Genomic DNA, 27532 nt, shown 5'->3' with positions numbered 1-27532 from the left:
GGGAACCCTCCCTTGTTGATTCAATGAAAAGTTAAATCTTCAGACGGCAGGGGTAAAAGAGAGTCACAGACTGTCTTGTACACAGCGCTAATGGACACATCAGGACCTACCACAGCTCACGATCTATATCCCCAGCTACTTTGCGAATAACGGTCACACTTGGTTTCTCTAGTGTAACCATTCATCAAGTCGCAAGGCTAATTGTGACATGTTTATCTCTAGCACATGGAGAGGGCTTTCAAACAGTATAATGCTGAGAAGACAGATTGAGTGATCCATCGATGTTTCAAAAGCTTTCTGTTGCAGCCTCTCTCGCTCTCTTCTCATTGCATCCGTTAAAACCAGTGTTCCCTGGAACTTTATTCTTGTTCCTAAACTGTGCAATGAAGCTACATCTTTGGCCTACTGATTTATAAAGTTAAAATTGAATCTAGCGACCAAGGCTGCCAATTGTTGCAAGATTCTTCTTGCCTCCCAGGAATCTGAAGCACAGAATCAAGCCATTTGGCCCAATGGCTGATTGAGTCTCCTTCTACCCCTCTTCACTGAAACCTATCAGCATACCCCTCCACTCCTGTCTCCCTCACACACCTATCTGGCTCCCCTCTTATTTAAACCTGTACTATTTGCCTCAGATATTTTTTGTGGTAGCGAGTTCTAGATTCTCACCACTCCCTGAAGTTTCTCCTGAATTCCCTGTTAGGTCTATTGCTGACTATCTTACGTACAAGAGTGGGAACCAGGATTACTGCAGAGTGGGGTGGGGCGGGGGGGGATTGAGTTTTCTAGAATGGGGGTGATATCCATTCATCTCCCCATTGCGCCTCTCTCCATGCTTTTCAATCCCACCTCTGATTTGCAAATTTCTCACGAACACTATTTGAAGAATAGGGTGCACGTTCCCCCCCCCCCCCCCCAGCGTCCTGGTCAAAGCTTATTCCTCCTTCCAGCGTTACGAAAGCAGGTTTAGTGATTGGCTATCCCATTGCTGTTTGTGCGGGCTTGCTGCGCACATACTGGCTGCCATTCATTGCCACGGCGACAAGACTTTGAATGTAGTCCATTGACTGTGTGAAATGTGAAGACGTTGGAAGACACTAAAGAATCTTGCGAGGACTTCCTTTATTTACTCCAACACTTCAGGAGACAGCGAAAAGAAAAGAAAAATGGTTAAGTGAAAGATCAACAGTGAATGTTTGTCCTGACAGGAAATTCCACCCGCTTGGCATGTGCCCGTGAGAAACTCTTGCAGATCGGAGGTGGGAGTGGAAAACACGGAGAGATGCGCAATGGGGAGCTGAGTGGATATCACCGCCATTCTAGAAAATTCTACCCCCCCCCCCACCCCCCTCCCTCTACCCTGCAGTTAATCCTGGTTCCCACTCCTGAATGTAAGATAATCTAGGATAACGAGAGTATTAAATGGACTGGTTGGAATCACAAATACTTACATCCTTGAAATGTTTGGGAGCTTTGTAAAAGCTTCTGTGGGAATGGTCTTGAGTTGGGTTTCCATGAAGCGGCTGCCAAAAAAAAAAATTAAGTGTCATTGGCAACAAATACCTGGTCACAACATTGATAGCAACTTCAAAAGCGAATGTTCCGCCCATCGTAAGTCCTCCCTTCGTGAATTTTATTGGCCTTCGCCTGTTGGAAGAGTTTGGTGTTGAGACGTCCATGGGTCCATCACAACAGCCTTCACCATGGAGCTGGCTGAGATCAGCAGACAGTGTGGGTTGGAGGTGGCCTTTGTGCCAGTTAACAGAGCACTGATTTACCAAAGTTCTAGAATGTGTTTCAATGCAATAGTCAAGCTGTATTTAGAATATCTTAGCCGCACCTGGTTGCCATGACATCGAAGATATACTTGTTAAAGTTACAAGAACAGCACCTAAACCTCAAATTGAAAGTTCATGGGCGGGATTCTCTGTCGGTGGGATCCTCCCTTCGCCAGCAACGCGCCCACACCCGCGGATTTCCCGCCGGAGTTGGGGTAGCTACGATGGGAAACCGCATTGGCCGGCTGCCGGGACGGCGGATCCCGTTGCCGACAGGGGCGCGCCACACCAGAAAAAGGGGGGAACGGAGAGTCACGTACCATATACTTGTTTTTAAACCACTCCATGTCTTGCCCCTTCCCTATTTCTGCAACCTCCTCCAGCCCTACTACCCTCCAAGATACCTGCTCTCCTCCAATTCTGGCCTCCCGCATATCCCTGATATTTCTCATTCCAATATTGTGCCTTCAGGGTCTAGGCATCACTCCCTCGCTCTCCTTTAAGATGCTCCTCAAAACCTACTTTTTAAAAAAATCCATTCGCATGATGTGGGCTTCGCTGGCTAGCACAGTGTTTCTTGCCCATCCCTAATTGCCCTTGAGAAGGTGGTGGTGAGCTGCCTTCTTAAACCGCTGCAGTCCATGTGGTGTAGGTACACCCACTGTGCTGTTAGGAAGGGAGTTCCAGGATTTTGACCCAGTGATAGTGAAGGAATGCCGATATATTATTTCCAAGTCAAGGTGGTGAATGACTTGGAGGGGAAATTGCAATTGGTGGTGTTCCCATGTGTCTGCTGCCCTTGTCCTTCTAGATGGTTGTTGAAAGTGGAATTAATTTTGTAGTCTCTTTAAAATACACCTCTTTTCCCAGGTTTCTGTTCACTTGCCCTACTGTCTCCTTAAGAGGCACCTTGGGACACCTTACGTGCCAGACAAATGCAACTTGTTGATGTAAAGAGGATGATTAGAGTGGGAAAGAAGCTTACATTTCACAGTAAAGGAAGAAACGGTTAAAGAGGACACATGGGAACACACAGTGGGCAGAATTTAATGGCTGTGATGGCGTCTTGCTGCTGGCTGGAGGACCAGTGAAAGCACCCGCACCACCTCTTGATGGTGAATACTTGCTGTTATGAAGTGCCCGTAGGCAATAAAGTGGCCAGTGTTGGGCCTTCTCCCAAGGGTGGAGATCCTGTGCGCCCCAACCATCTCCACAACCCCCCCCGAGAGCTGCCAGTCAATCAGAGGCCTGACTAAAATTGACATTCTCTCGGGAAACATCGCTTGTTAAAAGGTGATTGGTTCTGTCGGATCAGCCAGGGTTAGAAACGGGTGCGGAGGCAGATATTGTAGCCTTTCCCTCGTTGATCGCCCGAAGGCGGATCCTGCTGGGATGGAGAGCAGCCTCTCCACCCAGTGCCCTGGCGTGGCGGGGGGACCTGTTGGAATTCTTGACTCTTGAGAAGGTTAAGTTTGAACCAAGGGGAAGGACAGAGTGGTTCGACAAGTCATGGGCATTATTCATTATGCACTTTCAAGAACTGGATAACATCAAACATTAGTTGGGGGGGATGGGTGGGAGGGTTGGGGGGAGGGGGGCTGTGTGTGTTAAGGGTGACTATGGGTAATCCCTGATTCCTTTTTGTCATTTGTTTATGTGAACATGCGGGCTAATGTTTGGGGTTTGGTGGGAGGATGTGATCGTTGTTATTGATATGGGGATTGACATATTTGTTACTGATTATTGTTTATTGTTGGTGGGTGTAAATTTTGGAGAAAATGTGAAAAAGGAGAATAAAAATATATATTTTAAAAAAGGTGATTGGTTCTTCATTCTTTTTGTGTTGAGGATTACACCAAGGATATTTTCCATTCAAGCATGCCATGGAAAATAATAATAATAATCTTTATTAGTGTCACAAGTGGGCTTACATTAACACTGCAATGAAGTTACTGTGAAAAGCCCCTCGTCGCCACATTCCCGCCTGTTCGGGTACACAGAGGGGGAGAATTCAGAATGTCCAATTCACCTAACAAGCATGCCTTTCAGGACTTGTGGGAGGAAACCGGAGCGCCCGGAGGAAACCCACGCAGACACGGGGAGAATGTGCAGGCTCCACCCAAGCCGGGAATCCAACCTGGGGCACTAGCACGGTGAAGCAACAGTGCTGACCGCTGTGCTACTGTGCCTCCCAAGTCAGACCAGTGGGTGGAGAGGCTGCTCTCCATCCCAGCAGGATCCGCCTTCGGGCGATCAACGAGGGAAAGGCTACAATATCTGCCTCCGCACCCGTTTCTAACCCTGGCTGATCCGATCAAATTTGGCAACATGTGGAAAATTGTCCTTTGGACTGGATTCGACACTTTTCTCTCTGGAATGAAAATAATACTATTCCAATACCGTCCAAATATCCCCCCCTCCTCCATAAACTTGACCCCATATGCATTTTTTATTATTCTTTCTCGAGATATGTGTGCTGCTGGTAAGGTCAGCATTTGCAGCACATCCTGAATTGCCCTTGAATTGAATGGCCATTTCAGAGACCAGTTAATAATAATCTTTATCGTCACAAGTAGGCTTGCAATGAAGCTACTGTGAAAATCCCCCTAGTCGCCACATTCCGTCGCCTGTTCGGGTACACTGAGGGAGAATTCAGAATGTCCATATTGCCTAACTGCACGTCTTTCGGGACTTGTGGGAGGAAACCGGAGCAGCCGGAGGAAACCCCGCGCAGACACGGGGACAACGTGCTGACTCCGCACAGACAGTGGCCCAAGCCGGGAATCGAACCTGGGGCCCTGGCGCTGTGAAGCAACAGTGCTAAGCACTTTGCTACCGTGCTGCCCGCAAAATGTCAGTTAGCAGAGGATGGCCAACCACATTGCTATGGTGGGCCAGATCGTTTAGCACACAGGGCTAAATCGCTGGCTTTGAAAGTAGACCAAGGCAGGCCAGCAGCACGGTTCAATTCCCGTAACAGCCTCCCCGAACAGGCGCCGCAATGTGGCGACTAGGGGCTTTTCACAGTAACTTCATTTGAAGCCTACTTGTGACAATAAGCGATTTTCCTTTCATCAGGTAAGGATGGCAAATTTCCTTCCGTCACAGGCATTAGTGAACCAGAAGGTTATTTTTTAATGACAAACGCTGATTGTTTCATGTTAACCATAACTGAGGCTAGTGTTATTTCCCAGATTTATTCATTGAATTTAAATTCCATTGGCTGTCATTGTGGGTTTTGAACACATGTCCCCGGTGAATTGTAGCCCAGTGAAATTATCACCACACCACCATCACCTCTCTTCTCTCGTGCCTATTTATCTAAAGCCCTATCTAAAGCACCCCCCCCCCCCATCCCCACACACACACACACACACACACACACACACACACACACATCGCCCCCGGTGCTCGCTGGGCTACATTGGCTCCCAGTCAAACAACTCCTCATTTTAAAAATTCTCACCTTCGTTTTAAAGATTATGACCGTCCCTATCTCTGTAATCTCCTCAAGCCCCATAACCCTCCCAGATATCTACGCTCTTCTGATTCATCTTGATTTCCTTTGCCCCACCACAGGCGATCCCGTCCCAGTCCCTAGGCACTAAACACTGGAATTGTTGCTCTGCCGCCTGACTCTCTCCCTTTAAGAAGCTCCTTTGGCCAAGGGTATGGTCACCTGTCCTGATATTTCAATTGGTGCTTTGCTGTCGGGTACTAACTGTTTCTGGAAGGTCTCCTCATTGGGACATTCCACTATGTTAAATGCCCTGCACAAAGACAGGTTGCTGTTCATATGCTGGCAAAGGGTTAATTCCCAGAGGGGAGCCAAATTGAACATGAGCAGAGGTCAGGGAATTAGAGCCAATCTCTAGCCTGTACTCCCATTGCAGGGGTCGGTTTAGCACAGTGGGCTAAACAGCTGGCTTGTCATGCAGAACAAGGCCAGCAGCGCGGGTTCAATTCCCGTACCGGCCTCCCCGAACAGGCGCCGGAATGTGGCGACTAGGGGCTTTTCACAGTAACGTCATTGAAGCCTACTTGTGACAATAAGTGATTATTATTATTGTGATTTACCTCCATGGGTGTTAAATTCACCTGAATATTCAGATAGGTACAGAGAGTAAGTGAGGTGAGGTGAAAAGAAATTAGGAAGGGTGAAAGAGTTTTTTCCAAAAAGCAGCACATGCTTGATGGATTGAATCCGTGCTGTATTATTCCATGATTTGCCGTGACTTTCACGACTGTAGTACTGTATAGCCAATTGTGTACTTGTTTAAATGAAAAATTGATCAAGCTTTCATTTAGCATCAATTTTTTAAATCTCTCCTGGCACGTTACAATGAACTTATTCAGTATAGTACAATGAAGTCAATCGGACAACTCACCCAACAATTATTTGGCACACCATCCAAACCCACAACCGTTACATCTAGAAGGACAAGGGCAGAGACGCAGGAAAACGCCCCCATCTGCAGGCTCCCCTCCGACACCCACACCATCCTGACTTGGAAATATATATCGTCCGTTCCTTCACTGTTGCTGGCCAACTCCCTCTCTAACAGCACAGTGGGTGTACCTACACCCACATGGACTGCAGTTCACCCCGAGTGTGTAATTGTTCACATTGAGTGTGTAACAGTTCACGCTGAGCATGTAACAGTTCACCCCGCATGTGCAATAGTACACATTGAGAGTGTGAGCACAGTGATTATATCCTAACTCACTCACTATTATCTGCCACCATGACCTTTTAACCAAACAGGAACCTGTGCTGCTACAAGTCATCTGACGTACCCGATGCATTTGTTTAAAAAAATCCCCTTTGAGCTGAAAATGGTGAAAATGTTTTTCGGAATAATTAACAACCCAGAAGCAGGATAGAATTCCTGAGATTGGGATTCTCTTAGTGGATCATTAGGGAGATGCTGCAGTGCTAACCCTGCTGGGAATGTGTATCGAGTTTGCATAGCAAGTTTCCATTACAAATGTCAACACAACATTGTGAAAAAGGAAGGTCTGATCGATTTCCTCGACACCACACGTGAGAAATGATGTTCAAGCGTTGGCTTCAGATGAAGTGGATGGTTCATTTGCTGGGAGGGTGGTTGCTGACTTCTGGTATGTGTGGCCTATCTTATCTAGAGAGACTGTAGTCTTACTCTGGTGTTGGCTTTACACTGGTTTATTTACACTAAATAAGATGAGTTACAGAGTAGGTCCATCTCTCCTGAGTACAGTGTTTCATCCTCTCTCCAAGAGTCTGGCATATGACTGCTGATGTCACTGATACATCATGGTCTGCATTACTCATTACCATATCTAATATATTCATCCATTACACTCTCCCCAAGTATTCCATCAACTTCTTTTTTATTAAATGTATTTTATTCCAAACATGTGCAAAACAGCAACAAATAAAATACACACTCCTCACAACCCAGTTTGTTCAAATTTTAACCCTTTTATCCCCTCCAATATCCTACAACAATTCCTCAAACAGCGTCATGAACAACCCCCACCGCATCTCACTGTCCACCGCTGACCCCCTCAACTCAAACCTAATCTTCTCCAGCCAGGGTAAGTCATACAGGTCCTCCAGCCAGGCCGCCACCCCCAAATACAACCCCCAAAGAATACAACACCAAGTAATCCTTTAAGCTTTCCTTTTTAACATCCATACGACTTAAAAACAGAAGCACATCAGGTTAAAGTCACTACTGAAAACACTTATAATTCTGAATTCACCAAATGATCAAGAGATAGTCTTTTCATGGCAGAGAGATCAACAGTACACCTGCTCTGTCTGGCTTCAGCTCCAACACTGAAAACGAAACTAAAACACACCTTGCAGCCTGCTCAAAAACGAAAGTAAAAAGCTGACAGGCAGCCCAGCTCCACCCACTCTCTGACATCACTGCAGTAGTAAACACCCATTTCTTAAAGGTACTCTCACTACAGATATTTCTATATACACCCATTTATAAACAGCCATTTCTTAAAGGTATTCTCACATGACACTTGTACCTCGGAGGGCATTATCAGCAGCAGACTGGGATAGCCACTTTCCAGTACAGCTGGCAGTCAGAGTGTAGAGCTTAGGACTGCTGACCTGTAAGGACCTTTTCGATGCAAGACTAATTCAAGAGAGAAGGCTGAAGAACACAAACACCTCAACTCTCCTGAACTAGAAGAGAAGAAATTGGGGCCGCGGTTTAAGTAAATGGGAACAAAGTCCCAGAGTGGGCGCGTTTGGTCACGTCTTTCCCGCTGCTCACAGCGCTGAAAAACACGCTATTGAATGGCACTCCGGGGGGGGGGGGGGGGGGGCTCAGCGGGGAATGCCCGCACATAGCCCAGTAATCCTTACTGCACCAGAGATTGTATCGCTTGCTACACTGAGGCGTTCTGACAAGCAGAGTTCTCGTCAGAACACCTCAGTGTAGCAAGAGATACAATCTCTGGCACCCCCAATGCTACCTCTTACCCCCTCCCCCCAACCACTTTGGGAGGGTCAGCAGCCCCCACACCCCCCAACACCCTCACAGGGCACCCCCAGCCCAATCACCACCGTGCAGAAAATGCCAGTTTGGCACCACCAGCCTGGCACCCTGGCAGTTCCCCTGCTAGCTGGCTGTGCCACCTGGGCACCACCAAGGTACCACTTTGCCAAAAGGCAATACACCTGGGGAGGGGGGCAAGGGGGGGGGCGCTCCAATCACCTGGGAGACCCCCATAAGTGCAGTTCCATTTGTGGAAACTAGAATTGAACAACACTCACTCAAAGTCGCCAAAGCAAGGGAGATCAATCCTATGCCTCAGGTAACTTTCCGGTGTGTGAGACTAGCTGTCTCGCTTTAATATGCAGATTTGCCTAAAAGTTATCCGCCCACAATGGGCGGGATTTACATCCCACCATCACGCGAGATCACTTTAGGTCTCGTGAGGCATTGCGAGCCGGCTAGATCCGGGAGCGGGGTCTCCCGGTTACAATAGGCCGTGCTGCACTGCGGCGAGCTTCTTTCTGCTTTTCAGGTGCAACGTGGCCGTTCGATCGCGGCCCAGGACCCTTCCAGGAATCTTCTGCCCCAGTAAAGTACACTGGGGAAAGACCTGAGATGATGAATGATCTTCAACCCCAATGAAGACTCTCCATATCATTCACTGCTGCATTGGAGATCTGAGAATCCAATGAATCTTGGTGACAACAAAACTCCAGTAGACATTCACAATGGTGTCCCGATGATATTTTGGGAAAGGCCACACCCTTTCGGCAGTCACCTTCCGGTGTGTGAGGCTGCTCCACTGCGAGCGATGGGAGGAACCTTTGAAGATACGAAGATAAGACAAGATCATTTTTCACAATGAGATCAATCTCTAAGACAGTGGGATCATAGAACCACTACAGTGCAGAAGGAGGCCGCTCGGCCCATCACGTATTTACTGACCCTCCGAAAGAGTACTCTAATTAGGCCCACCCCCTTCCCTTTCTCCATAACCCCACGCATTGATCACGGCCAATCCGCCTGACCTGAAAATCTTTGGACTGTGGGAGGAAACCGGAGCACCCGGAAGAAACCCACGCAGACACGGGGAGAACGTGCAGACTCCACACAGGCAGTGACCCAGGGCCGGGATTCGAACCCGGGTCCTTAGCGCCGTAGTCCCAGTGCTAACCGCTGTGCCACCGTGCTGCCCTCGGGCAGCAGTGCTAACCATGCGCCACCCTGAAAGGCTCGCTCTTTGTCTAAATGCAGGTCATCACCCAGTTCATCCAGAATTCTAGTGGTTATGCCAACCTCTCCACTCAATAAGGATGTGTGTTGATTGTGAACAATATAGCGGCATTCATCTGTTGCCCATTGAAACGAGGAGCGATTGGCCTGCCTTTTATGAGAAGGTCTGTGCCGCCTGGACCTTACAATTTAATATCTGATGGATGAAGGGGCGTGGGCTGAAGCCAGTCCATTGATCAGCGAGTGTGTTAATAGCCAGCTCCAGTATCAATTTTAAAGTTTGTGTCCAAGTCTTTTACTTGCACTGTAACTGGCCAATAGTCTGGTTTAAGAACATTTATTTCCTCTCGAAACTCTGTGATGTTGCCTTTGCCTGGTTTTCCAATATCTTGGCTAGAGTGTGCATCATAAGTATTCTCTCGTCGTCCTCCTCTTATTAAAGTTGTCGAACTTGCAGAAATGCTTGAATGTCCAGCCTCCCCACACTGGAAGCATTCTGAGCCCTCTGCTGGCCAACCTTGGCATCTGTGTAGTTCCTTCGCACCACAACATAAAACACCTCAAAATGGCTGCCGTGAGGTTTCCTGCCCTTTGGCCCGTTTCCGGCGGGCTTCTTAGAGGGTGGTGCCACTCCGAGTTACTGGAGTCATCTCGAGCTTCAGCGTCCCAACGGATTGTAGCCCATTTACCTCTTGGCATTTGGTCGGCCTCCTGTGTTTAACTGCTTGAGTGATTATGGGACTGCGTGGCATATTAAAATATGTGTCAACCGGTTTTGAGGTGCCCCTGACTCAAGAGAACATCATTGGCGACTGGTCCTACGGCAGAGAGGATTTATTCGTTCTTGGGAAGTGGGCATCGCTGGCGGGGTCAGCACTTGTTGCCCCTTGAACTAAGTGACTTTTCTAGGCCATTTTCAGAGGGGGCAGATAAGAGTCAACCACATCTCACCGCGTGGGCCTGGAGCCACATGTAGGCCAGACCGGGTAAGGACGGCAGATTTCCTTCCCTGAAGGACATTAGTGACCCAGATGGGGTTTTTACAACAATCAGTCATCATTAGACTTTTTTAAATTCCAGATTTTTAAAATTGAATTCATCTGCCCTGGTGGGATTTGAACCCGGGACCCCCAGACCATTACCCTGGATCTCTGGATTACTAGTTTCGTGACAATACCATTATGTCGCCGCCTCCCCTAGAATAACCAATCTGATGCTGTTGCTCTTCCGCATGCAATCCCGAAGCTGCTCTGAAACTGAGAAAGGTTTTATTCTAAAACTCCCAACCCTGGCCCCTCTATGGGTCAGTCTTTGAACTGCTGTGGAAAGGGCAGTAACTACTCGACTGGTGCAGGCATCGCTGCCAGCTCCTAGTTTGTACCTTTCTTCGGTAATCTGGGGCTGGTTTAGCTCACTGGGCTAAATCGCTGGCTTTTAAAGACGACCAAGGCAGGCCAGCAGCACGGTTCAATTCCCGTAACAGCCTCCCCGAACAGGTGCCGGAATGTGGCGACTAGGGGCTTTTCACAGTAACTTCATTTGAAGCCTACTTGTGACAATAAGCGATTTTCATTTCATTTCATTCAGATTATTCCTTCTACCAGGCTTTTCTGTGCTTTCTTGCCATGGTCCCATTGTTGACTGCAACCTTTGGTTAGATTGATACCATTACCGCTGCTACCATGTTACACTTGCTGGTGGGGTGGTTGCTAGCCCCAGGTTTGACTCACCTATCTTATCTAGAGATAGGGTTGTCTTACTCTGGTACTGGCTTCAAACCAGTTTATTAACACTATGTAAGAACATAGAACATACAGTGCAGTAGGAGGCCATTCGGCCCATCGAGTCTGCACCGACCCAGTTAAGCCCTCACTTCACCCTATCCCCATAACCCAATCGCCCCTCCTAACATTTTTGGTCAGTAAGGGCAATTTATCATGGCCAATCCACCTAACCTGCACGTCTTTCGAGTGTGGGAGGAAACCGGAGCACCTGGAGGAAACCCACGCAGACACGGGGACACAGACAGTGACCCAGCGGGGAATTGAACCTGGGACCCTGGCGCTGTGAAGCCACAGTGCTATCCACTTGTGCTACCGTGCCGCCCAAGATAGGTTACAGATTAGGTACGTCTCTTCTGAGCACAGGACATCTTGCTCTTTGAAAGAGCAAACCAATTGGTCTCACTCCTCTACTCTTTCCCATCATTTTCTCCTTTTCAATAATTTATCCAGTTGCCTTTTGCAAGTTATTATTGAATCTCCTTCCACTGCCCTTTCAGGCAGTGCGTTCTAGATCATCACAACTTCCTGCGTAAAACCGTTTCTCCCTTTCGCCCTTTCCTCCTGTGGTATGAATGGTAGTGATCGTTTGAAATTTGGTATTCCTGTATTTGTCCTGATGTATGGGAGATGAAAAGCATCAGCAACTTTGTCTATCTTATCAGCAATTTTCCCAAAAATAAATTCTCGTCTTCTCCCTTCATTTTATCATTATGAAAATGGAAAGGACAGTTTTCTAATTGAATATTTCAGGGAGAACGACTGCAGTAAAGTACAAGCTAGAAAACCTGTACCAGCTGCAAGTTTGATGACATAATTGTTCAAATCTGTAACCAATGAGACAGAGTGATTGTTGTGTAAAGGAAAATGTATGCCAGTGGGAATGCCAATTTCTCCACGGCCAATTAGCGTGTGATTATAAACTGTTGTTCACGGATCTGGAATGAGTGTATAAGAAGAGCACCGTGTCAGTTAACAGGATCCTGTGAATTTCACACATCTGAAATCACTAACGGATGCTTCAGAAATCATGCTTTACCAAAAGGAATTATTTTCCATTGTCTTTCTTTTAACTTCCAATTTGTTTTTGTTCTTTCTTTCTCTTCTAAGCGAGCTGACTTTTTCCGGGGGATAGTTCCAGCTGTTCCGAAGATGGCTATTCTTCATATTTGTCCACGGGCGGTCAAGCTCAATTGGCAACACTTTGCTCTGGCGCTAAGGCACTAGGACCCATAGCACATGGTACCTGGAGCGATGGCCATGTGGTGGTAAAGTCACCAGGCTAGTCACCTTGAGACCCAGGCTAATGCAATTCAATTAATAATTTAAAGAAAAATATTTACAGGATGTGGGTGTGGCTGGCTGAGCCAGCATTTATTGCTGATCCCTAACTGCCCTCCATTTCAGAGGGGCATTTGAGAGGCAACCGCATTGCTGTGGGTCTGGAGTCACATGTAGGCCAGACCAGGTAAGGACGGCAGATTTCCTTCCCTAAAGGACACAAGTGAACCAGATGGGTTTTTATGACAATCGACAATGATTTTGTGGTTAGACATTTCCAGATTTTCTATTGAATTAAAATTTCACCATTAGCCATGGTGGGATTCGAACCTGGGTCCCTGTCTCTGGATTTCAGTGACAATACCAATTCCCCCGCCACTGCCTCCCCCTGGAATTATAAAGCCTGTCTCAGTAATGGTGACCATGGAATTATCATAATTTGTTGTTAAAACCCACCTGCTTCACTAATGTCACTAAAGGGAAGGAAATCTGCCACCTTTAATAGGTCTGGCCTACATGTGACTCCAGACCCACAGCAATGTGATTGGGTTGACTTTTAACTGCCCTCCCTCAGAAATGGCCTAGTAAACCGCTCAGTTAAAGGGCAATTAGGGATGGGAACAAATGCTGGCCCAGCCCAGCAACGCCCGCATCCCGTGAAGGAACACATTTAAAAAGGATACCTTTTTAATGTTCACAGTTGTTACGTTTTCTGACGTGATATCAAACTTAAAGGAGACCAACAGTGGATTCTTGAACATCTCAAACATCGTAAGAAGTCTTACAACACCAGGTTAAAGTCCAACAGGTTTGTCTCAAACACTAGCTTTCGGAGCACTTCCTCCCCCATACACCTGAACATAGAACATAGAACAATACAGCGCAGTACAGGCACTTCGGCCCACGATGTTGCAACGAAACAAAAGCCATCTAACCTACACTATGCCATTATCATCCATATGTTTATCCAATAAACTTTTAAATGCCCTCAATGTTGGCGAGTTCACTACTGTAGCAGGTAGGGCATTCCACGGCCTCACTACTCTTTGCGTAAAGAACCTACCTCTGACCTCTGTCCTATATCTATTACCCCTCAGTTTAAAGTTATGTCCCCTCATGCCAGCCATATCCATCCGCGGGAGAAGGCTCTCACTGTCCACCCTATCCAACCCCCTGATCATTTTGTATGCCTCTATTAAGTCTCCTCTTAACCTTCTTCTCTCCAACGAAAACAACCTCAAGTCCATCAGCCTTTCCTCATAAGATTTTCCCTCCATACCAGGTAACATCCTGGTAAATCCCCTCTGCACCCGCTCCAAAGCCTCCACGTCCTTCCTATAATGCGCCTGAGGAAGGAGCAGCGCTCCGAAAGCTAGTGTTTGAAACAAACCTGTTGGACTTTAACCTGGTGTTGTAAGACTTCTTACTGTGCTCACCCCAGTCCAACGCCGGCATCTCCACATCATCTCAAACATCAGTTCTGACAAGGTTTAACTTTACTACTGATGACGGATTCCAGGTGATTTTAAGATTATCTTTTAAAATTTTCGTGAAATCTCCCACCAGGTGTATTTAATGTTATCCTTCTGCTAGCGGATTTCATGTGTCATAGAATCCCTACCTTGTCGAAGAAGGCCATTCGGCCCATCAAGTCTGCACCGGCCCTTTAAAAGACCAACCTACCTAGGCCCAATTCCCCGCCCCTGTTCCTGTAACCCCACCCTAAGGGGCAATTTATCATGGCCAATTCACCTAACCTGCACATCTTTGGAGTTTGGGAGGGAACCAGAGCACCCGGAGGAAACCTGCGCAGACACGGGGAGGACGTGCAGACTCCGCACAGTCACCGGAGGTTGGAATCAAACCCGGGTCCCTGGCACTGTGAGGCAGCAGTGCTAACCCATCGTTAAAATTATATTGCTCTAAACACACCTCCATCTATTCCTCGCCTACAGGGCAAACAAGACCCCGACACATCCTATTCTAACCATGGCAACTGTAGCTCAGTGGGTGGCATTCCCACCTCTGAGACAGGTGGTGAGGAACATAGGATGAGGAGGCCATTCAGCCCCTCAAGCCTGTTCTGCCCTTCAATGAGATCACGGCTAATCTACATACATGCAATGAATTAGGAGCTGGAGTAGGCCATTCAGCCCGTCGAGCCTACTCTGCCATTTCAGAAGACCTGATTGTGGCCCCAAATCTACTTCCGTGCCTACCTTCCCAGCAGATGTCACTAGTCAGCTCCCAGAGTGGAACCTGACTTGATAGATCCCTACTTTAATTTTTGGTTCAATTATGTGGAGGAACAGAGTCACAGGACTGCCAATGAGCCTCTAACAAAAGAATAAAGCACTCATTAAACAAGAAAAGATTAACTACGATACACTACTCTTTCACCCCAGCTATACCTTTAAAGTTATACACGGATCTGTAAGGTAGGGACAAAATCTACCTTATACTCTAATATTCTCAGTAAGTACAGAGTCCATGTAAACCAACAGGGGAAGTGTGGTCAGACACCCCACACTCTGAAACCACGTGACAGATGTCACCCAGAGCAAGGTCTCTAATCAAATCCCCTGTTGTGACCTGTCCCAGGTGAGGTTTACCAAAAGTTGTTGATCCAGGCGAGACCAATCGATTTGAAACCGTCGAGTTAGATTTTTCTATTCCTTTTTTGGCAAACGGCTGGCTTCTAATCCTCCCTTTGTATATGTCCATCTATTACAGTCGTAATGTTCCTTTGTCTTCACTGGAGATGACAATCATTCTTTGGATGCTTTCAGAAGTAGCTTGTCTGGAAACAGGAAGGGGTCCCATTGCCCCTTAGAGAAACACCCTGCATCCATTCCTGTCAGTGGCTAACTGCACATTCTCAGCCACCTTCGGGATTTGTGTCCGTCTTAAAATATAAATTTTAAATATAAATTTAAATTTGCGCTCTCAAGACCAACCGCAGCATCGTCATCAAACCAGCAGACAAAGGAGGGGCCACTGTCGTACTGAACAGAACGGACTACTGCAAAGAAGTATACCAACAACTCAACAACCAGGAACACTACAGACAGTTACCCGCAGATCCAACCAAGGAACACATCCGCCAACTTAACAGACTGATCAAGACCTTGGATCCAGATGTTCAGAGCACCCTACGTGCTCTCATCCCACGCACTCCCCCGCATTGGAGATCTCTACTGCCTCCCGAAAATACACAAGGCCAACACACCAGGCCGTCCTATCGTTTCAGGCAATGGGACCCTGTGTGAAAACCTCTCTGGCTACATCGAGGGCATCTTGAAACCCATCGTACAAGGTACGCTCAGCTTCTGTCGCGACACAACGGACTTCCTACAGAAACTCAGCACCCATGGACCAGTTGAACCAGGAACATTCCCCGTCACAATGGACGTCTCGGCACTCTACACCAGCATCCCCCATGACGACGGCATTGCTGCAACAGCCTCAGTACTCAACACCGACAACTGCCAATCTCCAGATGCAATTCTGCAACTCATCCGCTTCATTCTGGATCACAACGTCTTTACCTTCGACAACAAGTTCTTCATCCAGACGCACGGAACAGCCTTGGGGACCAAATTCGCACCCCAATAAACAACATCTTCATGCACAAGTTTGAACAAGACTTACTCACCGCACAGGGGCTGGTTTAGCACACGGCTAAATCGCTGGCTTTGAAAACAGACCAAGGCAGGCCGGCAGCATGGTTCAATTCCCGTACCAGCCTCCCCGAACAGGCGCCGGAATGTGGCGACTAAGGGCTTTTCACAGTAACTTCATTTGAAGCCTACTTGTGACAATAAGCGATTTTCATTTCATTTCATGACCTTCAACCGACGTTATACACCAGATACATCAATGACATTTTTTTCCTTTGGACCCACGGCGTAGAATCACTGAAACGACTACACGATTACATCAATAAGTTCCATCCAACCATCAGACTCACCATGGGCTACTCTCCAAAATCAGTTGCATTCTTGGACACACTCGTCTCCATCAAGGACGGTCACCTCAGCACTTCGCTTTACCGCAAACCCACGGATAACCTCACGATGCTCCACTTCTCCAGATTCCACCCTAAACACATTAAAGAAGCCATCCCTTATGGACAAGCTCTCCGCGTACACAGGATCTGCTCAGACGTGGAGGAGCGTAACAGACATCTACAGACGTTAAAAGATGCCCTCGTACGAACGGGATATGGCGCTCGACTCATCGATCGACAGTTCCAACGCGCCACAGCAAAAAACCGCACTGACCTCCTCAGAAGACAAACACGGGACACAAACAACAGAATATTCTTCGTCGTCCAGTACTTTCCCGGAGCGGAGAAACTACGACATCTTCTTCACAGCCTTCAACACGTCATCGATGAAGATGAACATCTTGCCAAGGTCATCCCCACAAACTCACTACTTGCCTTCAAACAACCGCGCAACCTCAAACAAACCATTGTTTGCAGCAAACTACCCAGCCTTCAGAACAGTGACCACGACACCACACAACCCTGCCATGGCAATCTCTGCAAGACGTGGCAGATCATCGACATGGATACCACCATTACACGTGAGAACACCACCCACCAGGTACGTGGTACATACTCGTGCGACTCGGCCAACGTTGTCTACCTCATACGCTGCAGGAAAGGATGTCCCGAAGCGTGGTACATTGGCGAGACCATGCAGACGCTGCGCCAACGAATGAACGGACATCGCGCGACAATCACCAGGCAGAATGTTCCCTTCCAGTCGGAGAACACTTCAGCAGTCAAGGGCATTCAGCCTCTGATCTCCGGGTAAGCGTTCTCCAAGGCGGCCTTCAGGATGCGCGACAGCGCAGAATCGCCGAGCAGGAACGTATAGCCAGGTTCCGCACACATGAGTGCGGCCTCAACCGGGACCTGGGATTCATGTCACATTACATTCATCCCCCACCATCTGGCCTGCGAAATCCTACCAACTGTCCTGGCTTGACACAGTTCACACCTCTTTAACCTGGGGTTACCCCTATCTCTGGATCTGGAAAGACTTAATCACCTGCTAATGCTCGCATTCCAAGTATCGTCTTGCATCTTTGACTTTGTCTATCTATATGTTTCTGGAACCTACCTCTTCATTCACCTGAGGACGGAGCAGCGCTCCGAAAGCTAGTGATTCGAAGCAAACCTGTTGGACTTTAACCTGGTGTTGTAAGACTTCTTACTGTGCTCACCCCAGTCCAACGCCGGCATCTCCACACCATTTAAAATATAAAGTCCAATGTTTCTGTGCTTTTTTTCATGTTTTTTTCCCTCCATCACCATAACACCCCCAGATGCTTGTCACATTGTGCGTTTCAAACGAGGTTTTCCAAACTCTATTCTTGAACAACTTGCCTTGGAATCTCCTCTGAAACAGGGCTTTCTCTCTTATGCCTTCACCATGGATCCACCTCCAGAATTTCATCCTCTCCTTTCGGCATTCCTCTGCCCTGGATCACCACGTGAATTCAAGCTTCGTCATAGCCATGCCAACAGAACACCACTGCTTCACAGGCTGTATTAAGGTGTCGCCAACTTTTGAATCAAAACAGATATCTGTCTTGTCGCTTGCCAATATCTCCTGGTCTGCACCTCACAGCCTCATCTTTGTTTGGGAACATCTCTCCCTCCCTTACTTTGACTTCACAGTCTCCCCCAAACAAGACTTTGTTGAGATTCATGGGCGAAATTCTCCGGTATCGGCGCAATGTCCGCCGACTGGCGCCCAAAATGGCGCAAATCAAAGTTGGGTATCGCGCCACCCCAAAGGTGCGGAATGCTCCGCATCTTGGGGGGGCCGAGCCCCAACCTTAAGGGGCTAGGCCCGCGCCAGACTGATTTCCGCCCCGCCAGCTGGTGGAAAAGGCCTTTGGTGCCCCGCCAGCTGGCGCGGAAATGACAACTCCAGGCGGCGCATGCGCGGGAGCGTCAGAGGCCGCTGACAGTTTCCCACGCATGCGCTGTGGAGGGAGTCTCTTCCGCCTCCGCCATGGTGGAGACCGTGGCGAAGTCGGAAGGAAAAGAGTGCCCCCATGGCACAGGCCCGCCCGCGGATCGGTGGGCCCCGATCGCGGGCCAGGCAACCGTGGGGGCACTCCCCGGGGCCAGTTCGCCCCGCGCACCCCCCAGGACCCCAGAGCCCGCCCGCACCGCCTTGTCCCGCCGGTAAGGTAGGTGGATTAATCTACGCCGGCGGGACAGGCATTTTAGCAGCGGGACTTCGGCCCATCCAGGCCGGAGAATCGCGGTGGGGGGGGCCCGCCAACCGGCGTGGCGTGATTCCCGCCCCCACCGAATATCCGGTGCTGGAGAATTCGGCAACCAGCGGGGGCGGGATTCACGCCAGCCCCCGGCGATTCTCCGACCCGGCGGGGGGTCAGAGAATCTCGCCCCATATTCTTTGGGCGGGATTCTCCAAACCCCCGCCGGGTCAGAGAATTGCCGGGGGCTGGTGTGAATCCTGCCCCGCCGCCCCGCCGCTGGCTGCCGAATTCGCCGGCGCCGTTTTTTTGGCGGGGGCGGGAATCGCGCCACGCCGGTCGGGGGCTGTTGGCAGCGCCCCCCCCCCGGCGATTCTCCGCACCGCAGTGGCCCGAGTGCCCGCCCATTTTTGGCCAGTCCTGCCCGCGTGGATAGACCAGGGCCGTACCGGCGGGACCTGGCTCTGCGGGCGACCTGCGGAGTCCTCGGGTGAGCGTGGGGGCAAATTTGAGGATTCTAAAAATTGAACGGGAGCAGGTGGATTGGAAACGTATTTTGGAGGATAAAACAGTCAATGAAAAATGGGAGACTTTCAAAGGAGAGATGAATAGGGTGCAAACTAGTATGTATCCATGAGAAATAAATATGAGTAGTCTGGTTAGCTATTGATATTTAAAAAAAATTATTTTAAAAAACATTTTTCCAGTTAAGGAGCAATATAGCGTGGCCAATCCACCTACTCTGCACATCTTTGCGTTGTGGGGGTGAGACCCCATCAGGCACGGGGAGAATGTGCAAACTCCACACGGACAGTGACCCAGGGCTCTGATCGCACCTGGGACCTCAGTGTCATTAGGCATCAGTGCTAACCACTGCACCCCCGTGCCAACCTTTGACTAAGGATATTGATGATAAAATAAGGGAAAAAAAGAGGCATATGATGCATGCCGGAATAATAATAGCAATAGAAATCAGGAAGAGTATCTCAAATGTAGGAGAGGGCTAAGGCTGGAATGAGGAAAGCCAAGAGGAAGCGCGAGGAAAGGTTTGCAGGCTGTGCTAAATAGCAAAATGTTCTTCAAGCATATTAATGGTAAAAGATTAGTGAGGGATAGAGTGGGGCCCATAAGGGACAAGCAGGGTAAACTGCTCACTGAAGTGGAGGGCATGGCACTGGTACTAAATGAGTACTTTGCTTCTGTCTTTACCAAAATAGAAGATGGTGACAATGGCCCAGTTAAAAATGTGGGTGCTGAGAAACTTGTCATGATATCCACTCATGTGTATAATGAGATGCAGACAGGCAGTGATTGACACACAGGATGTCCAGTAAGCACACAACACAGTGCAGCCAATCACCAGACAGGACACCACCACTATAAAGCCAGAGGGCACTAGGTTTCCCACTCTCTCGGGACCCAGCCACTGAGACAGTCAGAGTCCACGAGCTAGCCAGTGCAAACACCATGCGGTAGCTAGTAAGTCTGGTCAGGCTACTAAAAGGTCTCCAGTCAGTTCAGTATAGTGTCGACCCACAGCTGAATATGTACAGCAGTTCTATCGTTGAATAAAACAGTGTTGGATCTTCTCCAGTCTTAGACGTCTGTCTCTAGCTTCCCTGCATCGAGTGCAGTCCACATCGAACCTACCTGCCTAACACATCATGGTACCAGAGTGATATTGATCTTGACGGACCTACCTCGAGTGAATCAGCATTGACCAGCAAGCAGCTGTCCAGTGAAATGGAAAACATCCAGCCTCCTCCGCAGCTCCGGCAACCTCAGCGCCAATTGGAAAATCTTCAAGCAAAAGTTCCTCTGGTACATCGAGGCCTCCGACCTCGAAGCAGCATCGGATGCCAGGAAGATCGCGCTATTTCTCTCCACCACGGGGGAACCACGACATCCACATCTGCAACTCCCTTACGTTCGCTGCCGGCGAAGACAAAACAAAATTCAAAACAGTCCTGCTGAAGTTTGACAGCCACTGCGACATTGAGGTGAATGAGAGCTTTGAACGGTACGTTTTCCAGCAGAGGCTTCAGGGTAAGGATGAACCTTTTCAGTCCTTCATGACCCACCTCCGCATTCTAGCGCAGTCATGTAACTATGACTCGACGGCTGATTCCATGATCCGGGATTAGATCGTTTTCGGGGTCCACTCCGACTCCCTGCGGCAGCAGCTCCTGAAAGTCAAACAGTTGACGCTCTCTGTCGCTATCGAGACGTGCATTGTCCATGAGCATGCTAAGAATCGTTACTCCCAAATCAGGGCAGCAGAAACTGCAAAGCTGGCCTCCCACGAGGCGGAACGGGTGCAGGCCATTGCACAAATGCAGGGCCTGAGCATCGAGGAGAGTGGCTGTTTCGCGCGCTTTTCCCGGGTCCCTGCGCATGCGCGCCACGACCGAGTGGACGACGAGCCCGACAACCTGACTGCGCAGGTGCGTACGTCGACCGACCGCACTGCGCATGCGCGATGGTGCACGGAACGCGCTGACGTCGGTGTCATGACGTGTCTGAATTGTGGCTCCGCCCATTTAAAGCGGCAATGTCCGGCAAAAGGACGCTGGTGTCTACAGTGTGGCAAGCTTGGCCACTACGCAGCCCTTTGCAGATCTGCTCCACTGCTCAGCAGCCAGCGATCCCAGCTGCGGCGCAGAAGTGTCCGCTCAATACAACAAGGCATCCCAGATTCCGATCCCGACAGCCCAACAGACACTGATGCTGAGTGCCTCAAGTCCCCATACGGGGTGGGCATCATAACTACACATGCGCTGCCTTCCACCACAACGGCAAAACGCCTCTCGATCCTCCGTGTGGATCCTGACGACGAGTGGTGTGCTGTCCTCACAGTTAACAAGGCTCGCATCCGATTTAAACTGGACACCGGCGCATCAGCGAACCTCATCTCAAAATCCGACCTCGACACCATCCGCGCCAGACCAAGCATTCTTCCACCAGCCTGCCAGCTCCTTGACTACAATGGCAATGCCATAGCTGCCAGTGGCTCCTGTCAACTAGGGATATCCAACAAGGCGATCAAGGCAACACTGCGGTTTGAAATCGTCGGACCTGACAGAGTGTCCCTGCTCGGTTCTCGAGCCTGCAAGCTCCTGAACCTGGTTCAGCGAGTCCACACCATGTCATCATCACCGGCGACGGCCTCGCCTGATGGAAACTTGCAAGCCGACAGAGATGACATTATCACGCAGTGCCACAGCGTATTCGATGGGATGGACACGCTCCCATACCGATATAAAATCCTGCTCAAGCCGAACGCCACCCCTGTAATTCATGCACCTCGCCGGGTGCCGGCACCCCTCGAGGATCGTCTGAAGAAGCAATTACAGGACCACCAAGACCAGGGCATCATATCGAAGGTCACAGAGCCAACAGACTGGGTCAGCTCCATGGTCTGCGTAAAGAAGCCGTCAGGGGAGCTTCGCATTTGCATTGACCCTAAGGATCTAAACCACAACATCATGCGGGAGCATTACCCAATACCAAAACATGAAGAGTTGACCAGTGAGATGGCTCATGCCAAATTCTTTACTAAGCTGGACGCCTCCAAGGGTTTTTGGCAAATACAGCTGGACGCGTCCAGTCGCAAGCTGTGCACATTCAACACCCCGTTCAGTCGCTACTGCTGCAACCGGATGCCTTTTGGGATCATATCTGCCTCCGAAGTACTTCACCGCATCATGGAGCAGATGATGGAGGGCATCGAGGGGGTGCGAGTATACGTTGACGACGTAATTATCTGGTCCACAATGCCCCAGGAACACATTGCTCGCCTCAAGAAGGTATTCCAGAGAATTCATGAACATGGTCTCCAGCTCAACAGGGCCAAGTGCTCATTTGGTCAATCGGATATTGAGTTCCTGGGTGACCACATCTCGCAGCAGGGCATGCTGCCAGATGCCGACAAGGTCTCGGTGATCAACGGCATGAAGACCCCGGAGGACAAGAAGGCGGTCCTCCGCTTCCTCGGGATATTCAATTTCCTCGGGAAATTCATTCCCAATATGGCATCCCACACCACGGCCCTCTGCCATCTTGGCAAGAAGTCGACGGAATTCCAGTGGCTGCCCACACATGAAGAGGAATGGCGTGAGCTGAAGGCAAAGCTCACCACAGCCCCGGTTCTAGCGTTCTTCGACCCAACCAAGGAAACCAAGATATTGACTGATGCAAGCCAGGACGGCATTGGGGCGGTGCTCCTTCAGCGAGATGACTCCTCGTCCTGGGTTCCAGTGGCGTATGCCTCCAGGGCCATGACGCCCACTGAGCAACGGTACCCTCAGATTGAGACGGTGTGTCTGGGCTTCCTGACAGGGATAGTCAAGTTTCACGACTACGTTTACGGCCTGCCAAAATTCACAGTAGAAACGGACCACAGGCCTCTAGTCCATAAAATCCAAAAGGATTTAAATGACATGACACCTTGGTTACAGCGAATTCTTCTAAAGCTACGCCGCTACGACTTTGAACTTGTCTACACACCCGGCAAAGAGCTGATCATTGCAGATGCCCTCTCCAGGTCCATCATCACACCGTGTGAACAAAGTGAATTCATCTGCCACATAGAAGCGCAAGTGCAGTTGTGTGCCACCAACCTTCCGGCCTCTGACGAATGGGTGGTCCAAATTAGTGAGGAGACGGCCAAGGATCCTATGCTACAGCGTGTGATGCAGCACCTTACCAATGGCTGGCAGTCTCAGTTCTATAACGTAAAATGCCTTCTCAGTTCTATAACGTAAAAGACGACCTGACGGTGGTGGAGGGAATCCTTCTGAAACTCAACAGGATCATAATTCCTCAGAGTATGCGTGCTATGGTGCTGGGCCAACTCCATGAGTGTCACCTTGGGGTCGAGAAATGCCAACGTAGAGCTCAGGAGGCGGTCTATTGGCCGGGCATCAGCCAGGACATTGCCGACACAGTCCTCAACTTCCCTACCTGTCAGAAGTTTCAACCAGCTCAACCCAAGGAAACGCTGCAACAGCACAAGATCATGGCCTCTCCGTGGTCCAAAGTAGGTGTAGACCTTTTCCACGCCAAGAGGCGTGACTACGTACTCCTGGTCGACTACTTCTCCAGTTACCCAGAAGTGGTGAAACTGTCCGACCTCACGTCGAAGGCGGTAATCAAAGCCTGCAAAGAAACGTTCGCCAGGCACGGGATTCCGCTCACCGTAATGAGCGACAACGGTCCTTGCTTTTACAGCCAGGAATGGTCTGATTTTGCAGTCCTACAGCTTCCGTCACGTAACCTCCAGTCCCCACTACCCGCAGTCAAACGGGAAGGCCGAGAAAGGGGTCCATATTGTAAAGCGGTTGCTGTGCAAAGCTGCAGACTCAGGCTCAGACTTCAACCTGGCGATGCTAGCGTACAGGGCAACCCCACTGTCCACTGGGTTGTCTCCAGCGCAGATGCTCATGAATCGCACTCTGAGGACCACAGTTCCAGCCATCCATGTTCCAGACCTTGACCACCTCACGGTCTTACGGAAAATGCAGCAATCACGGGCCCAACAGAAGGCCACATGCGATGCCCATGCCACGTATCTGCCCGAGCTGGCCCCAACTGATCATGTTCGTGTCCAGTTGCCTGAGGGCGGCTGGTCAGCCACAGCTGTTGTGATCAAACAAGTGGCCCCAAGATTATTCCTTGTCTGCATGGCTGATGGCTCCCTGCTACGGTGCAACAGACGGGCACTGCGAAGAGTTCCACGCCCGCTACCTGACCGGCGTGCCCCGCCGCCTACGATGCTTCCTCCGGACGTACCCTGCCACGAGACCACTGATCTACCAGCAATCCTGCCGGCCCATGCGACCACCGCGATGGCAGCGATCCCACCTATCCACGTGCAGGCGGCTCCTGATCCACCTCTGCAGCGATCGACAAGAATTCGTCGCCCACCACAAAGACTGAATCTGTAGACTGAACTTTTGTACATTTTGTGACTTCATCGATTTAACCTCTGTAAATATTGTTTTGTTTGCCATTTATCTGCACCATCGACACCTTCCTCTATATATATATACGTTCATTTAGACACCTTTGTATAAAGTCAGGCACATGCATATATATATACACACGCACACCTTAGTATTTATTTATCTAAATATAAAGGGGAGAGATGTCATAATATCCACTCATGTATATAATGAGATGCAAACAGGCAGTGATTGACACACAGGATGACCAGTAAGCACACAGCACAGTGCAGCCTATCACCAGACAGGACACTACCACTATAAAGCCAGAGGGCACCAGGTTTCCCGCTCTCTCGGGACCCAGCCACTGAGACAGTCAGAGTCCACGAGCTAGCAAGTGCAAACACCATGTGGTAGCTAGTAAGTCTGGTCAGGCTACTAAAAGGTCTCCAGTCAGTTCAGTAAAGTGTCGACCCACAGCTGAATATGTATATCAGTTCTATCGTTGAATAAAACAGTGTTGGATCTTCTCCAGTGTTAGACGTCTGTGTCTAGCTTTCCTGCATCGAGTGCAGTCAACACCGAACCTACCTGCCTAACACATCACAACTGAGCAGTATAATGATAGATAAAGAAAAGGGGCTAAAAGGCTGGCAACACTCCAGGTAGAGAAGTCACCAGGCCCGGATGGGATGCATCCGAGATTGCTGAGACAGGTAAGGGGGCAAATTGTGGAGTCACAGAAATTTTCCAGGTCTCTCTGAATACAGGATTATTCCCGAGGGACTGGAGAATTACAAATGTGACACCGTTGATTAAGAAATGGGCCTGTCAACTTGACATCAATAGTGGGAAAAGTGATGGAGGCCATAAAACCTGATCTACAAAACCATAAAATCTACACTAACTGAAAAATAAGTTAATACTAGACAGTCAACATGGCTTTGTCAAGGGCAGGTCATGCCTGACAATTTAATTGAGTTCTTTGATGAGGTGACACAGGCAGTGAATGGAGATAGTGCCGTGGATATTGTATATTTGGACATTCAGAAAGCATTTGATATGGTGCCACATGGCAGGTTGATCAGCAAATTAAAAATGTTTGGGATTGCTGGGTCCTTGGCAGCATGGATTAGAAGTTGGCTAAGAGATAGGAAACAGAGGGTAGGTGTAGATGGGCATTTCTCAGAGGGAGACGAGTTGAAAGTGGTGTTCCCCAGGGCTCAGTGTTGGGACTGTTGCTTTTTCTGATTTATATAATCGATTCAGAGATGGGCGTTGAGGGAAAAACCTCTAAATTTGCAGATGATCCTAAGCTAGGGCGAATAGAGAATTGTGAGGATGACGCTGGGTGACTTCAGAGGGACATTGACAAGTTGGGCAAATGGGTAGACACCTGGCAAATGCCAATGGGATTATGGGATATCTGGGGCGGGATTCTCCGACCCCCCGCCGGGTCGGAGAATGGCCGGGGGGGGGGGGGGGGGGGGTGAATCCCGCCCCGCCGCTCCGACACCGGCTGCCGAAATCTCTGGCGCCGGTTTTTGGGCGGGGTCGGGGATCGCGCCGCGCCGGTCAGGGGCTGTTGGCAGCGGCCCTCCCGGCCCCGATGGGCCGAGTGGCCGCCCGTTTATGGCCAGTCCCGCCGCCGTGAAATGGACATGCTCCAGCCCGGCGGGACCTGGCTTTGAGGGCGGCTAGCGGAGTCCTCGGGGGGGGGGGGGGGGGGGATCGGGGGATCTTGTCCCGGGGGTTCACGCCGGCGGTTCTGTGCATGCGGCAACTCGCGCCGGCCCATGGCGGCCCTTTGCCGCCGGTTGGCACGGCACCAACCCCTCCGCCGCCGGCCTAGTGCAGAGGATTCGGCAACTTCCGGGCAGCCCGACACCGGAGTGGTTCGCGCCGCTCTTGGCGCCGGGCCGTCCCGCCAATTGTGGGAGAATTCAGGCCCTGGTGACCACATGAAATTCACCCTTTCATAGAGTTGCCAACCGCAATTAAATGTATTCCTGGAGGTTTCGTCACATGCCTTTGCCCCTCCACGCCCCAGCCACTGGTCGGCCAACACACCCTTCCTTGCGACGCACGGCCTTCCGACGCCAATTGGAAAGCAAAAAGTTTCATTACCCTATAGGATGATGCTTGGCTTTCACCAACAGCCTTTTTTTGCCCCATTTGCAACATGTTTATATCTAGTCAAGGGAAATGCTCAAAGAAAATAGCAAAAAGAAACAATTGTTTTTAATGTTCCGATGTTTTCTCTCCAGGATTGCATACAAGTGTCCTTAGACTCTTCAGGTCCAGGAGACTCCTGGCAAAATCTGGAGGGTTGGCAACCCTATCCTTCAAATCTCAGCTTTCAGAGTTTTGAGATCAAGGTGGCCTTGCATTTGCATTATCGTTGCTGATTGAAAGATTTCAACCCAAATATTTTATTTCATTTGTAACACTGTGAAAAAAGGATACTTCACTCCAGAGTGACTCCACAACAAATAGGATCATGGTATATTAAAACAAACTATTAATAAGACAGCATTAACTTTAACTTTTACAAGAAATAGCTTACAATTACTAGTTAAACCGTGCTTAAAATAAAATTAAACACTTTAACTCCTAAACTGACATCTTTTATCTCCAATCAAGCAAAACCCAGTTTAAATTTCTGATTGGCAATTCCCCAGCTCCCTGGGGTCCTCCATCAATATCTGAGTTAGAGTCAGAGACAATAGATAGTTCCATGGTACTCACCTCAACAATTACCCAGGATATTT

At 49.4% G+C, this 27532-nt stretch overlaps 1 protein-coding gene across 1 annotated transcript in view; it reads right to left on the bottom strand.

Moving 5' to 3' along the window:
• tshr (thyroid stimulating hormone receptor) overlaps positions 1-27532 on the bottom strand; it is a 113962-nt gene that overhangs the window by 66047 nt on the left and 20383 nt on the right. Inside the window, exon 2 of the mRNA XM_072495002.1 lies at positions 1452-1523. Within this exon, the coding sequence (XP_072351103.1) occupies positions 1452-1523 (72 nt within the window). The remainder of the gene's footprint in view (positions 1-1451; positions 1524-27532) is intronic.

The sequence above is a fragment of the Scyliorhinus torazame genome, chromosome 2 (assembly GCF_047496885.1).
Source record: "Scyliorhinus torazame isolate Kashiwa2021f chromosome 2, sScyTor2.1, whole genome shotgun sequence".
Lineage (NCBI taxonomy): Eukaryota > Metazoa > Chordata > Chondrichthyes > Carcharhiniformes > Scyliorhinidae > Scyliorhinus > Scyliorhinus torazame.
The sequence above is the reverse complement of the archived record's forward strand: the minus strand, read 5'-3'. Positions and strand labels throughout refer to the sequence as shown.